The following is a 14,894-nucleotide window of genomic DNA, read 5'->3' as shown; positions in this document are numbered from 1 at the left end:
GATGTAGTCTTTGAATTTCTCCGCTCTTTGTTCAAAATGTTGCTTTTTTATGAAATTAAAAGTGTGATGCTTGTAGTAGTGTAGCTAACTGCTTTTTCAATTCAAGTGCAGCTTGAACTGAATCAATTGATTCAAGAGCAGCTACTTTAAATACTGATTAGCATTTAGCTAAGCAAGCTAAAGTAAACTATCAACATCCAGGACTGGAAATATCTATTTTATGATAGTGTTAATTAAACTACTCTCATGATGACCTTGCTATGTGAGTCACTGTATGGAGACTAGTATTACCTGAGAGGTTTCTCTCCTCCACTGTCCCCTTTCCCATGTAGCAGTGGTTTGTTTATATACTCATCTCTTTTTTCTCTCCTTGTCTGTCTCTCTGTAGGTAGCCAGACTCAGTTCCCCATCACCCAGAATGTGACGGTGGTCGAGGGCAGCACGGCTAACATGACCTGTCGAGTGGATTATAATGATAACACCTCCCTCCAGTGGTCAAATCCAGCACAACAGACCCTCTTCTTCGGGGACAAGAAAGGTGAGTGTGGGCCGGATGAGACGTAAATCAGTCTGGTGTGTCGAGCTGGCAGCAGAACCAGAGTGGGTTACTGGGTCGGGTCGAGAGGAAATGTGCTGTGTAAGGATGAGTTTGGGCTCAAGACTAATGAGACTAAACATTCATGTGTGTCTCTCTCTTGCTCTCTCTCAGACGGGCCAGCCACACAAACAAACCAATCAATTCTACGATTCATAGCATCCACATCAGCACTGCAATAGCAAAAGTTATTCCCTAGGTTCCCTAGTGGGGAAGCATGGAAGTGTTTCACTTCAAGTCATCCGGGACTCGTACTCAACATGCAACAATTTGTTTACAGCTGATTTTCTTTATGGCTTCCTTACCACAGACTATTTATTTATTTATTTTTATTTCGTTATTTTTTAGTAATACTTTAGAAAAATGGTTCATCATTAATAGTATGCAGGAAGAAATGCAGGACAAATGAGTAGTACTACTTTAACACTTCGGGCCCTATCTTGGACCCAGCGCAATTGACTTTGTTCACCAACCGATATGCACCCGATGCACAGTAGACTTTTCCCTCCACAGATGCACGTCGGTAAATTAGGGAATGAACTTGCGCTCCCGGGGGCAGTTCAGCGAAAAGAGGAGGAGTGTTCCGGCGCAAACTTTCCCTGGTGCTATTTTGCAGATCCAGAAAACAATTCCGCCACAGACCAGGAAAAACCTAGTCTAAAGTCAGTGGCGCGTTCAGATGCTATTTTAAGGGTGCAAGCTTGGCTATAATGTAGCGTGTGCACAACGCGCATACACTTTGCTTCTCTCATCTACACACAGACGCAGCAGTTGCCATTTTTGCAAACCATACATAATTACAAGGAAAAATATTCCACATGAGGGAAATCATTGTGGTGTCCATAAAATGGCCAAAATAGGCATAAATCTAGCTCACACATTTACCAAAATTATTATACGACTGTTTAACCAAAGCTAATTTGGGTGGGTTTCCCATCCCCATACAATGTAACTTCTCTGTCTTTTACGGCCCTGACGAGAACGTCGGTCTCCTCGACTGTGAACCGCTCCTGGTGTGCACCTGGCAAATCCGCCGTTATAATAGCAATCCGCCATGGAACAAGCGCACCTGCTCTTAAAGGGAATGCGAGATGACGCTCTGATTGGTTTATTGGTTAATATCACGTTACGCCCATACCACACCTACGAGTAATGTAGCTACTTCAGACCAACCCATTTTAGATTTGCGTCGGGCACAAGAGTCATTTATCCCACCGGTATAATAGCAAGAGCGCCCGAGATCCGCCCACAAAGTTACTTGCGTTTCGCGTTTGATACTTAAAATAGGGCCCTTCGGCTACTACTATTAAAGGTGCGATTTTCGGAGAGGCTAGCAATAGCGAGCTAGCTTTGAAAGCATAAGATCCCAGCCTCCCTTCATAGCATCTCCAAAGCCAAGCCTCTTTCAAAACACATGAACGTGTACAGCAGGGAGCAAACAAAAGCGTCACGAGACGGCTAAAACTACCTCATGTCTCAAAGCACGTAACATTACAATAATAATGAACATAAAAAACTTAAAGAGCACTGACCTGTATCACCTGACTGCTGCAGATTCATTTCGGCGTTGATAGTGTTGCCATTGAAACGCATAAATTTCAGTCACGAACCGCTCCGAGTATAACGTCATGGGTTTCCATCTCTTCCAAATTACATAGTTATGGCATGAACGCATCATAAGCTCGTTGTTTTGGTTCAGGAGGAACTGTAAAAGTTTCGGTTGCGTGGAGGTATGGAAATACATACGTTGACAGGCAGGTAGGACATTGTATGCAATGATTGGACGAACATTTTATGGTCCTACACCTTCTACAGACGATATACATATAAATACATTTAGACTGCTTAACTTAGAGATTGCTGTCAGGATGTTAAGTGACTTTCAACCAGCATAACAAAAAAAAATGTCTTTTAACTAGGGCTGGGGGAATTAACGCGTTAATCTTTGCGATTAATTTGAAATGTTTAACGCGTTAAAAAAAAATAACGCAATTGACGCAGCACTTTTTTTTTTGATTTAATGATTTCCTGTTGCGTCTGCTATTAAAAAGGCCGAAATATGCCGTCCCGCCCCTCCATGTTCGGCGGTCAGGTTTCATTCTCGGGCAGCTTTCATGAGCGGGTCTTTTCCGCTCGGTATGTGCGTCGCGCTCTGTGCTCCGCGCGCACGCGCGCGTGAGTGTGTGTGTGTGTGTGTCGGTCGGTCGGCGCGCTCTGTGCTCCGTGCGCGCGCGTGCGTGTGTGTGTGTGTGTGTGTTTCGGCTCGCTCTGTCGTTAATGGCCCAGCAGCGGCGAGCTCTCCGTTCCGTGTGTGTGTGTGTGTGTGTGTGTGTGTGTGTGTGTGTGTGTGTGTCGGCGGCTCTGTCGTTAACGGCCCAAAGGCTTCAATCATGTACTAAGCACTGGAAAAGTAAAGTCCACTCAAGTAACGTGAAATTTCTCTGTTGACTTCTGTTTGCTGAGCTGGTATAGCCATGCTGGGCAACAATGGTAAAATGACCTGCTCTGATCACATGCTCTGGTAATAATAGCTTTGTAGGACTATATTTTGTTTTAATAATTAATAAAATAATAATAATAATAATAATAATCTGTTAAATTGATTATGTTGATTGATTATTGAAAAAGAATAATATATTGATATATTGATGTTTAATATTTTAATATAGGGCTATTTTCTGTTCCCTTTTTTTCCTGTGTTGTTTAATTAGGTGATTCTAAGTTTAAATATTGATGATTACAAGCTTGGGGGAAGCGCAATTAATTGCAATTAATTACAGAAATTGTGCAATTAATTAGTTATTTTTTTTTAATCGATTCCCAGCCCTACTTTTAACTAATATGGAAACAAGCTTAACTAATCAGTAACTAATATCAAATTTCGGACTAAGATAGTTCCTAACATGTAAAGCAGACTTGTGTTCACAGATTTGTGTTCACACAGGACGTGTTCTTGTGTTCAAAGACAGCTTGATGGAGCACAGCAGAATGGAGCACAAATCAGCAGTCCCAGGGTGCGTTTTTCAAAGTTGAACTACTTTTAACTTGACATGGCATCATGGTGCAATATGCTGAAAAGCAGAGAGATGCAACATCAGTCTTATGTTTATGCACATAGACACAAGCTATTGAGACCCTTATTTTCACTTCTATGGAAATAAAGCAAACAAAAGCCACTTGTTGTAAAATCTATTCAAACAAATCTATCGTATCGTATCTATCTACTGTATGTATCATATTGTATCATATCATATCCATCTATCTATCTATCTATCTATCTATCTATCTATCTATCTATCTATCTATCTATCTATCTATCTGTCTATCTGTCTATCTATCTGTCTGTCTGTCTGTCTGTCTGCCTGTTTATCGTGCCTGTCTGTCTATCTATTGTATCTGGCTGTCTCTTTTTTATAATATCGATCAATCAATCGATCAATCAATCGATCAATCAATCGATCAATCAATCAATCGTATCTCTATCTGACAGTAATATTGTGAAATAACATTACAATTTAAAATAGCTGTTTTCTATTTTAATGCATTTTAAAATGTCATTCCTGTGATGGCAAAGCATATTGACAAAAGCAAAATTGACATATTCCTGAGGTCACACTTTAAAGTATTGTTGTCACTGGCTAATTTCTCTTTCTTCCATCTTCACAACAAATAAATCAAGTGCGTAGTTATGATCGACTATTAATTGGAAATGGAATGGTGAAAAGTCTCTTTATGACAGGGGAGTTTTGAGGGGAGGGGTTGAGAAATATTGGGTTTTGATGATGTAACAGACGAACAAATCATTTCAGAGATGAAGCAAGTTATGTTTTGATTGACAAATACAGAGATTTTTTTGCAAATATGTGTATTTGAATCTTTCACAATAAGACCACTAACATGTATTTAGGAAGGAAATGGGGGTCATTTTTTACTTGAAATCTTTTCAGAACATACCCAGGAGATGAAAGTAGATTTCATTTGTTATCTGATGTTAGTAACGGCAGGGCTTTTGTTTGTCTGATGAAAATAAGTCGCTTCATTAGTCTGCAGTGGAGAGCAGTACCATCACTGACATTTACGACTGCGTGTGTGTTCATGTGTGGGAGAGTGCAGGCTTGAAATAATGTATTCTCTCTCTATATGTGCAGGTATTTGCTCTATTTGTCTTGCGAAAACAACTGCTGTTGCATTTTTGAGATACTGCAGTGCTTTGAAATGTTATTCTTTCTTCATTTGGATATGAGATTATATGTCAATTCACATTTTACTATAATTGACGTTTTTGAGATTGGATTTTTTGATGAACTCCAAGCTATTCTTTAAACTTTTATTGGAATAGTTCACCCACAAATGAATGTTCTGTCAATTTCCATTGTATATGGAAAAGACCAGCATGAACATTTGGCTAAACATCTCCTTCTGTGGGAGTCAAACAGGTTTTGGCAGCATTTACACTCCAGACCAAGCCAAAATGCGCTAGTCTGTCAGTCAGCACTATCTAGTGTTGTCAGAACTTTGTTGTAGTTGTCATCACAAGTGGTTAACATTAACACCCCTAAACATGACATTATTTACACCTCCTTTTCTTAGAAAAGAACACAACTAATTTTTCCAAGGAGAAGACGTCTCTGTTTCACACGTAGGAATTTTAATGCATTCATTAACCTTAACTGAGCTCCAAGTGATGATTTAATTTACATGTATGCATTATGCAGACAAAAATAACTCATTGTAGTTATACATTTATTAGTTCATGCATTCCATGGGAATCAAACCCATGACCTTGAGTTGTGCTCTAATACATGGAATGCCTCAGACCAGATTTACTGTGCATGCATCATAGATCATGTCTTATTGCGAAAAAAGAAATTTAAATACTCCATATCTTTCAGAATAAGCTTGTATTCATATTAAATTAAAGCCCCCCTGTAGTCAATAATTGAATCCCTTAAAACTCATCCTAGATCACAAAAATGACACATTTAAACGTTTTTCCTGTAAAAAAAAATCTTAATGCCTTCAAATAGCTTGAATCTATTTAGTATATGTGGATTAGCCCCATCCCACTCAATCACACCAGCTCAGAATACCTGATCCACTCGGTCTACTTTACTGTAGTACTTTACAAGTTGAAATACTGGTTTAAATCAGCCATATATGTTTGAACCAGAAACTGATTCAGAAGAAGAGGAGGAAGAGTGAATTACACACTCTCATATACAATTCTATTTATCAAAATGGTGTAACGTTTTATGTATCGCTCTCTACAACGTCGGGGCACATAACGGTAATTGATATGATTAGCCTTTTGCTTGACTATGTTATCAAACAGCTAATAGTGTGTTGCTAATGTTACACAAACCACGTTCCCGTTCGCCATCTCAGAGTCGGACAGTTGCCTTCTAAATATCAGCATCCTTAAAAATGCTTTGAACAACTTAGAGCGTCGGTGGAGAAAGGCATATAGTTCCTCATAACATCGTAATATGCATCATATACATAATTCATCCGCTATATTATAAATGTAGATGATTTTTCATATCAACCGAAAAATATACCGGAATAACCTGGCTTCTCTTGGGACTGCTTCTCAGCAGTTAATGATATGCTAAGCCCGCCCGCAAGTCGACGGCATTGGTTACTTGCATGTTTGTAGAGAACAGAGATCATTATTCCAGTCTTCAGTGTCACGTGATCCTTCATAAATCATTCTAATATGCTGATTTGCGGCCCAACTTTTGTGTTTTAATACTTTTGTGGAAAACTTGATGCATTTTTCAGAATTTTTTTCAACTTACACTTTTGATCAATTTAATGCATTCTTCCTGACTAAACCTATTAATTTCTTAATAGAATAAATACATAAATAATAATACCTACCCAATGCTAGAACCACGAATGAGGCCTAAATGATGACAATATTCTCATTTTTAGGTGAACTAACCAGTCACATTTTTATAATTTTATTTGTTTAAATAATTTACATAAAGTGGGTTGAATTATGAAAAGATCAGAACTCTCAACAGACAGATGAAAGAATCAATCAGCTAAATGAGACAATTTTTGTATCAAAACAGTCAGTGAGAGACTTTCAGCTGTTTGTATTTTGATTTACCCTCATTTCTTTTCTTTGTGCTTTATTTTAAAACTGGATGTCACCTAATAATTTACATGAAGTGGGTTGAATGATGAAAAGATGAAAAAGGACTCTCAACAAACAGATGAAAGAATCCATCAGCTAAATGATCCGTGTATCTTCCTGGTCCACATCCAGTTCCTTTCCAAGGATTTGCGTGTACAAGATGCACCAGAACTATCCATATTTGTATTTTGTCACGTTTCCTTTTCACATCTCCCAAGTGAACTGCATTGGGCCGGTTCTTGGCAAGCTCTCCCAACTGCACGGAATATGGGTACAACGTTTTCTTCTGCTTCGTGTTTGCAAACACCAGGGTACAGAGTCTGGCGCCGCCACTTCAGTCACCATGAGAGACAGACAAACCAGTCGAGGGGGTTTGATGTAACACTGACACAGATTGGAGGAAGTGAGCAAGCTGGCAAAATCAGCCAGCATTCTGCCAGCGTTCAGCCAACATAATGCCCTCCTGGCAACGGTCCTTCAACCACCTCCCTTGGAGTGGACAGATGTGCTGTTGTTGAGAGCGAAGTAACAGTGGTAATTCTGTATAGGGAAGTGTTCGCTTCGGATTGTACATTAACTACGCCAGATGTTACTTAAGATAATTGTTTGGAGCATGATGCTAATAGAATGAGCAGTATGTGAATTTAGTGGTTGTATGAAATCACATTTGCTGGAAGAGGAATGGTGTTTGTTGTGTTGGCTCTTGTTGCGTTGAATTGAAGGCACAGGCACACATAATACGTTGTGGTTGTCATAAGCGCTGATCCCATGGGTGTTCAGGAGCTCAATCACCCACAGGAAAGGCAGCGTTATGTAAAAGTGAATTAATATCAGAACTATTCATCAATTTGTGTGTTTTTAACACCAGCCAATATAAATAGGGGGGTAATAAAGGCGGTTGTTGTTATCTCCTTTGTCTTCATTGTATGCTGCTACCACACAAAATGTGACAGAAGAACCGACCTCCAAAGTAATGGATTTACCAGCTGTGTGTCTCCTCTTGCTTACTCAGAAGGAGCGATCCCTCAAGGACCACACAACCGATTTTTTTAGACCTTGCTTTCCATACTCATTACCCAGACAGTGCTCTCATCTCATTTTATTAGACAGGACTCAACAAGGAGGTAAAGGCTAAAACCCCATTTCCCAGTGATGGTCCTCGAGGGAAATTTATAGATTTTGTTGAACCGGTCCTCTTTTCATGTGGTTCCCCATTCACTGTAGTGGAGGCCGATGAAGAGGATACCACCATCCACTGCACCCGCAATGAACCCAAAGCCCAGCCAGCCGTCAAAAATGGATCTTGAGTCTCATTCCACCATAGACACGGAGCCTGAGTCTGCTGCGATGCCTACGCCAGAGCCAACACCTATGCACATCATCGCCTGGGAGTCCGAGCCCAGCAAGTGGTCTGATCAGGTGCGAGAGCCGACAGCTCTGGGGATTATTTTGAGGAATTGTCTCCCGTCTCCGTTTGGTCCCGCCCAGCTCCAAGTCTTCTGCATCTCTGATGGTCCCACCCAGCCTCCTTCTCCCGCCTCCTCTACCAAAGCCAGCCAGTCAGTCATCTGGCCCCACTTCCGCTGGTTCCTTTCAGTTCCTCTGCGCAACCTCTGTTAACTCCACTCTGCTGCACAGATCCGCCTCAGCGCCTTCCAGCTCCGCCTAGGCACGCGGATCCCCTTTCTCTGCCTCGGGCCGCCAAGGCCGTCACTCCACCTCGGCCCGTCGACCAGTCGTCTGCACCTTGGTCCCTCACTCCATGAGCTTCAACTGGGACCGTCGCCCCTCCGGCTCTGCCTCGGTTTCTCATCACTTCTGGTCAGTCATCACTTCTGGTCCTCACCTGCACCTTGTTCCTTCACCCTTTCAGCTCTGTCGGGCTCCTCCTTCCCTCCGGCTCCACCTTGGGCCTCAATTACTCAGTCTTCCGGCACCCTGGCTTCACCTTGGCCGCTTGTCGCTGCAGCTCCGCCCTCTGCTCCTGGACCTTTAGCGTCGCAGCTCCTCCCACCATCGGTTCTGCCTTGGGCCTTCTAGTTTGGTTTTGTTCCTGTTCTCCTGTTCACAGTCATTGTTAGTTTCCTAGTTTACTGATTATGCCCTAGTTTGTTTCCATAGTTACTAGCCCCTTTCACACAGCAATCCCAGTAAATTACAGTAAAATTACCAGAATGACTTTACACAAATACTGTATGCTGTTAATACACAAATACTGTATGCTGTTCACACAAGCAACAGCGTTCTGGCTTTTTACCGGTAAGAGACCATTCACACATCAGCACCAAAATAACGAGAAATTCTGTGATGTCAGTCATCTGAAGTTATCTTTAAACGCTGCACCGCTGTCCTCATAGGCCTGCATGAGAAGAACACTTTAGTTTCACTATCTGTTCAATTTGACAAAATTTTATGACGTCTAAGTGAAAGGCATAAGGGTTTTTGCCTCTTAAAGACACGAGATGTGCATAATAGTATCCAACTGTAGAGCCGTAACACTGATGAATGGAAAAGGCTGAGTCTCGAACGTGACACGTTGAAAAAGCAGTGAGACATGGCACAATGGTCAATGATGATCATTTAGCGCATATTTAAATAAAAAAACGAATAAAAATCTTATTGTAAACAGCGCAGAGTAATCACATCATCTCCACAAGAGCCCTTTGTTTCTGTTACTCCTTGTCGGTTCTCCTTAATGCATGGTGTCATTTTTGTTCTTGAGATTCTTCTAGTTTTTGTTCTACAGTTGGTAAAGTTGAATAAAAAGTGTGATTGTTATCTTCTTTGTCTTCATTGTGTGCTGCTACCACACAAAACATGATCATTTTAATATAGCTGTATATTTTTTATGACAAGCAAAAGGCTAATTGTTGTTCAGTGCTATATATTTATTTATAGTCCTATATCATTTATATTTATGGCTACTATTTATTTTGGTTATGGGGTGATATTAGGCCTTTGCTGTGTATTAAATGAATTTAATATGAGAAAAACAAAATGTCTTACCATGTTTGTTTTGTTGACGCTTGTGTAATTGATACTATTTGTTGTAATAACACCACAGCTCAACATAATGCAGTACACAATATTTGCTTTGAATATCTTGTATTTACATATGTCTTTTTTCATTAAGATTGTGTGTTATTTCGGGAAAATCATTATGCCAGGGGGAAACGTGTAAGGTGAACAATTTAAAGTGCATCAATTAAACGCATTGCTCTCAGTGGGACTAAAACAGTCATTGTCAGCAGTGTGCCTGCAGTATGAGGGGGCACGTTTGGCATCAGGAGATTCGGGACAGTAGTGTGCAGTGCACTATTGAACGAGGAAGGAGGGCAAAGACAAGAGTCGAGAGAAAATCAGCTGTGGTCGTAATTAGGTCTGTAAACTGAGTCTGAAAGATTGTCAATCTCTAGTGGCCTTGGGAAATGAATGGTCTGGTCTTGAGTGACCGAAGACTTTTCTCCAATCAGTATTAAAGAATTTAGACGTAGGTGTCTCATTCAGTGTGGTGTAAGAGTAGGTGAGTTGATATTCCTTTTGGTTAGATCGTTCCTATTTGATTTAATCCATTGTCTAATCCTGCCATTCTGTGCAGCTTTGTTGCATTTAGTTGCACCGTAAAGCAATAGAGAATGTTTTATTCCAACCTGCCCATTACCCAAATACTGAAAGGCTTCTTGAATGAAAAACAACTTGGCTGCTCTGTATTTATGGTGATTTGTGGGCAGGATACATTACTGAATATCACTGAACCATCATTTGAAAAATGGCTTTAATCCTCAATCATGCACAATGACAGCAAGATGTGGCTTTAGACCAATCGGGGTGTGTGAGATATATATATATTTACTGATGTGCTTAGGTGCAGTCTATTATATTTGGATTCTGGACCGTTGGAATGAAGGAAATGGAAAATAAGATTGCTTATGGGTGCCTGCGCTGTATTTCAAAGAGATTCAAAAGAATAATAATGTTACACTGCACAACTAGAAGCACATCCTCTTTGAAAAAGATGGTCAATTGTGAAAGTGGGAATATGTAGAGTCTGTGTTTGTGCAAAAATTCCACATTTGAAAATGATAAGTCAACCATTACTATGGCTCATACTTAATGTTAGGGATTGGAACTCTATTGGAAGGAACTCATCGTGCACAGTTTGTGCTTCAGTGATACATGAAATAATACGGATTTCGAGAAAAGGTGTGCTATTTCTTTTCAAAGAATTCATCCTTTTGGTTCTAGGCTGGTGAATGCTAAAATGTGCAAACTTGCATAGACTTACAATGAGCGGTATCTCTTGACCAGAATATCATTGGGTTTATTAACACGGCAAGCCATGCAATGCCAGAGCAAAGTAATGCCACAACTAATGGCAAAGTGATCTATTCTCCCGACAAAATCAAATGAATGGCAATAATTCCAGCCCCTGAATGTAAGCTTTTCTATCTGTCAAGTAAGCTTTCTGCAATTGTGAGGTCGCATGCATGCTCAAGTCTTAAAGATTTGATTGAATTGTTGGATTTCAAATCAGAGGCACAAAAATAATGTTGTAACAAGCTATTTAACTGTAATTTTATTACTTGAAACGTATTAGTAATTTGTTTCACTACCCGTTACTGCGGACAGTAACATTATTACTGTAACGCATTTCTGCCCTACACAGTTCATACTTGCACAGGCACTCACATTGTCTTCAGAATATGTAAATATCTACTAGATATTTACTGACATAGACAGACTTTTCGCTTTGTGCCGGTTATTATGCTTGCAGCAACAGTAATTATATTGTTGTTTCTTACAAACTATCAGCCCTTTCACCAAGAAAGGATGGCCGGGTCGATCAAGTTAGTGGGCGGCCTAAAAGCTCACAGATTAGTTTGATATTATGGTTCTCAGAAGTGGTACAGTTGATCACTAACCAACCTGCAATTTTTATCTACACTACGGTAAGGGAAAGCCCTATTCATTGCCGTTTGCCCTCATCACCAATCCTTTTTGTGAGCGGCTATATCTGAGAACAGCCTGCGAAACAGAGCGTCAGGGTCTGGATATGGAGGGAGGTGTGTATGTGTGTGTGATTCACATGCAGAACACACTGAGTGTCTGTGGGGGTGTGTGATTCTGGGCTAAATCCTAAATCCACCCCGCCTAGATTACCAGATACCTCTCTTCTGCATGTATCCAAGTGAAGACACAGGATGTCTGCATTATACAGACACCAACCACTCCTCTGAATTATATATCAGTGGCTTATCCATAATAATGCCCACCGCGCCCTGTGTGCAGACTGTGTGATAGAGTGGCTAAGCTTGATGGATTGCTATCATTTTGCTTGCAGTATAAAATTATTTATATATCATTTTATATTAAATTGTGTTTTTACTTTTTTCAGAGCATTTTTTGTCATTTTTTCTCTCGTGGTGGCACTGCAGGGTTAGGGAAAAGGTTGCAAGACATTTTGAGCTACATTTTTATTATTATTAATGCAACACAATTGAATAGACATATGATTTTAATGTGCTTTTTTATTAAGCAAGTAAGTTTCCTGTAGGTTATGAGAATATGATTAATAGCAAAGAGTGTTCCATTTGTTTGGTTAATTTTTTCTAAGAATGGTCATTTTAAATTATTTAAATGTGATTCATGTGCATCATTACTGAATAACGTTTAAGGAAGTTTCAGTTTGTCATCTTTCATATTAAATATTTTATTAAAAATGTATGCATTATTTTACATATTTAAGTATATTTTATGTATTATATTATTGTGTTTTGTTACATTGGTGGACATACATGAAAATACAAAAACATGCCTTGATTATTTTAAATTGTATATATACAGTATATACAATATATGATGAATCATATATGTTTAATTTATATAGAGCCTTTCTCAAGCTCAAGGATGCTTCACATAAACATAAATGATTACATATATTATTTATTATACAAATTATATTATGTTATGTATATTATGTATTATGGCTGAAAAATATTCAGTTATATCACCTTCTCCAGTGTTATTAAAATAGTTTTCGGTAATTGAAATAAAGCTAATATAAAATAAAATATAAGTATAAGATAAACTTGACATGAAATGAAAATGAGAAATATTTGTCTACATATAAATATATATTTTTTTAAACTACTAAAAATGAAAAAGCACATAACATAATTACTAAAACTTAAACTAAAATTAATATGAAATCTAAAAATATTCAAATAAAAGTGGTGTAACTCAAAATATTAATAAATGTTGTAATAGTATGTGCATGATACTAAAATAACACTTGGCCAAGCCCTAAGTATGAATGATAAAATCAATTCTGGTAAACAAAAGATGGTGGACAATAACCCATAAGCCATTACCCTTGTGCCCTTGAGTGTGGTGCTTAACCTCCCCTCCAGGGGAATTGTTGCTGTAATAAGTGGACTGGTTGGGATAAAAGCATCTGTGCAGCTGGTGTGGTTGGCCAAGAGTTTGGGGATCCATTTTAGCCCAAGGCCATTAGGAGAGAAGCGCAGCTATGATGAGTCGCAACCACTGAAAAATCGACAAGCACCATATGTCTCCCTCATCGTGCACTATTAATGTGATCACAGTGTATGATTCATCATGCTAGAGCTGGATTAAATTAGAATGTATATGTCTATTGCTCCAGTCCACTGTAACATGATGTAAAGACCCTGCGTATGGGAAAACAGCACCTGCAGAAGGTATTCGTTTTGCACTTCATAATGAGAGATCAAACTACCCTTTTATTGTGAAATGTAACCTCACAGGTCCTGAATAATTTATAGTTGCTCTATTGTATGGTGCAGCGTATGTGTTTTTACCAGATGTGTTTGGGAATATAGATGAATTGGAGCTGAAATCCGACTCTATGTAACTGAGACTGTCTATAATGAGTGTAATTTTCAGTATACATATTGATGGCGATTTTTTTTCTGAGATGCGGCAGTATTAACTGCTCTTTCAGAGGGTATCTCAAATGCTTCTGGCGCATGATTCCTGACATTCATTAGAGATGTTCAGCTCAAATTGCAAAAGGTCAAATTGCAGAGTGGGCTCTTAATTGGCCTGCGGCAATCAAAATGTTGTTATGTTCTAAATTACTGCATTAATGGACTCGTTAAATCGCTTATTAGATGAGAAGATTCAAAAGCGAGGAAAATGCAGAGGAACAACACGAGGCGCTGTGACATTGCACAGTCGTCTGGTTATGTTTAAGTCTACAAAGGTCTCCAAGGTTATCAGTAAATTGTCTTTTCCTTACACTTTTTGAAAGGGTTTATGTAATGCTGCTCTCTGATGGGTATTTGCAGGTTTTACTTGTATCAGCACATTCTGCATTGTCAATTCCAGCTGGTCCCTTGTGTACTATTGAGGCCATCATGATTTATATTAGCATTCACCTCTGTGGGACAATAAATGTGAGAAATCAGACTGTGATAATTTACTATATCTGTGTGGGGCAAAATCCTATTCAGGAACAGATGAAAAAGTCCAACACGCATTCAACTCACAGAATAGTCAAGGACAAGGACACATCCAGGATATTAAATACAAGTACATAAAGTGAGATCTCAGAGATAATCTCTTGAGTGACTCAATATTCAGATATGTTTCAGGCATATTTTAGGCACAGATTATATGATTATTTAGACTAGAGCAACTCCAATGTCTTGGGTTCCATTCCCAGGGAATGCATGAACCGATTCAATGTATACCTTGAATACAATGTAAGATAAAAGTGTCTGACAAATGCTGGGATGTACATGTAAAATGAAATGACTTCAGCTACAGTATGACCACTGAAACTGTTTCCTAGTGGTCAAAGCACATATGCACCACAAATATAGAGTTATGGTGCTTGAGTGGGAAATGAGGGTTCAAATTTGACTTGCAACATTTCCCATTCTCATCCCCCTTTCTTTTCCACTTCACTTCTGATGATCTCTCCGCTTTCTCTCAGCAGGATCAATGGGACTGAAACGGCACTGCTCCATTCTCAAGGAAGTCAAACTCAAAATGTTGCTTAAGTGCTGCATTCTGTGAAACACTTCTACACTTATAGACTCTACTGTAAATGTTTAAGCATTTTAAAAAGTTATTCTGATTTTCACTTTGTCTAAACCACACTTTTGACTCCAA

At 39.2% G+C, this 14,894-nt stretch overlaps 1 protein-coding gene across 4 annotated transcripts in view; it reads left to right on the top strand.

Moving 5' to 3' along the window:
* Nucleotides 1-14,894, top strand: part of cadm2b (cell adhesion molecule 2b) — a 237,318-nt gene that overhangs the window by 175,242 nt on the left and 47,182 nt on the right. For all 4 annotated transcript variants that reach the window (XM_082181224.1, XM_082181223.1, XM_082181225.1 and 1 more), the window contains one exon: nucleotides 389-538. In XM_082181224.1, coding sequence (XP_082037350.1) covers nucleotides 389-538 — 150 coding nt within the window. The remainder of the gene's footprint in view (nucleotides 1-388; nucleotides 539-14,894) is intronic.

The sequence above is a fragment of the Leuciscus leuciscus genome (assembly GCF_965113295.1).
Source record: "Leuciscus leuciscus genome assembly, chromosome: 9".
In the NCBI taxonomy this organism is placed as follows: Eukaryota; Metazoa; Chordata; class Actinopteri; order Cypriniformes; family Leuciscidae; genus Leuciscus; species Leuciscus leuciscus.
The sequence above is the reverse complement of the archived record's forward strand: the minus strand, read 5'-3'. Positions and strand labels throughout refer to the sequence as shown.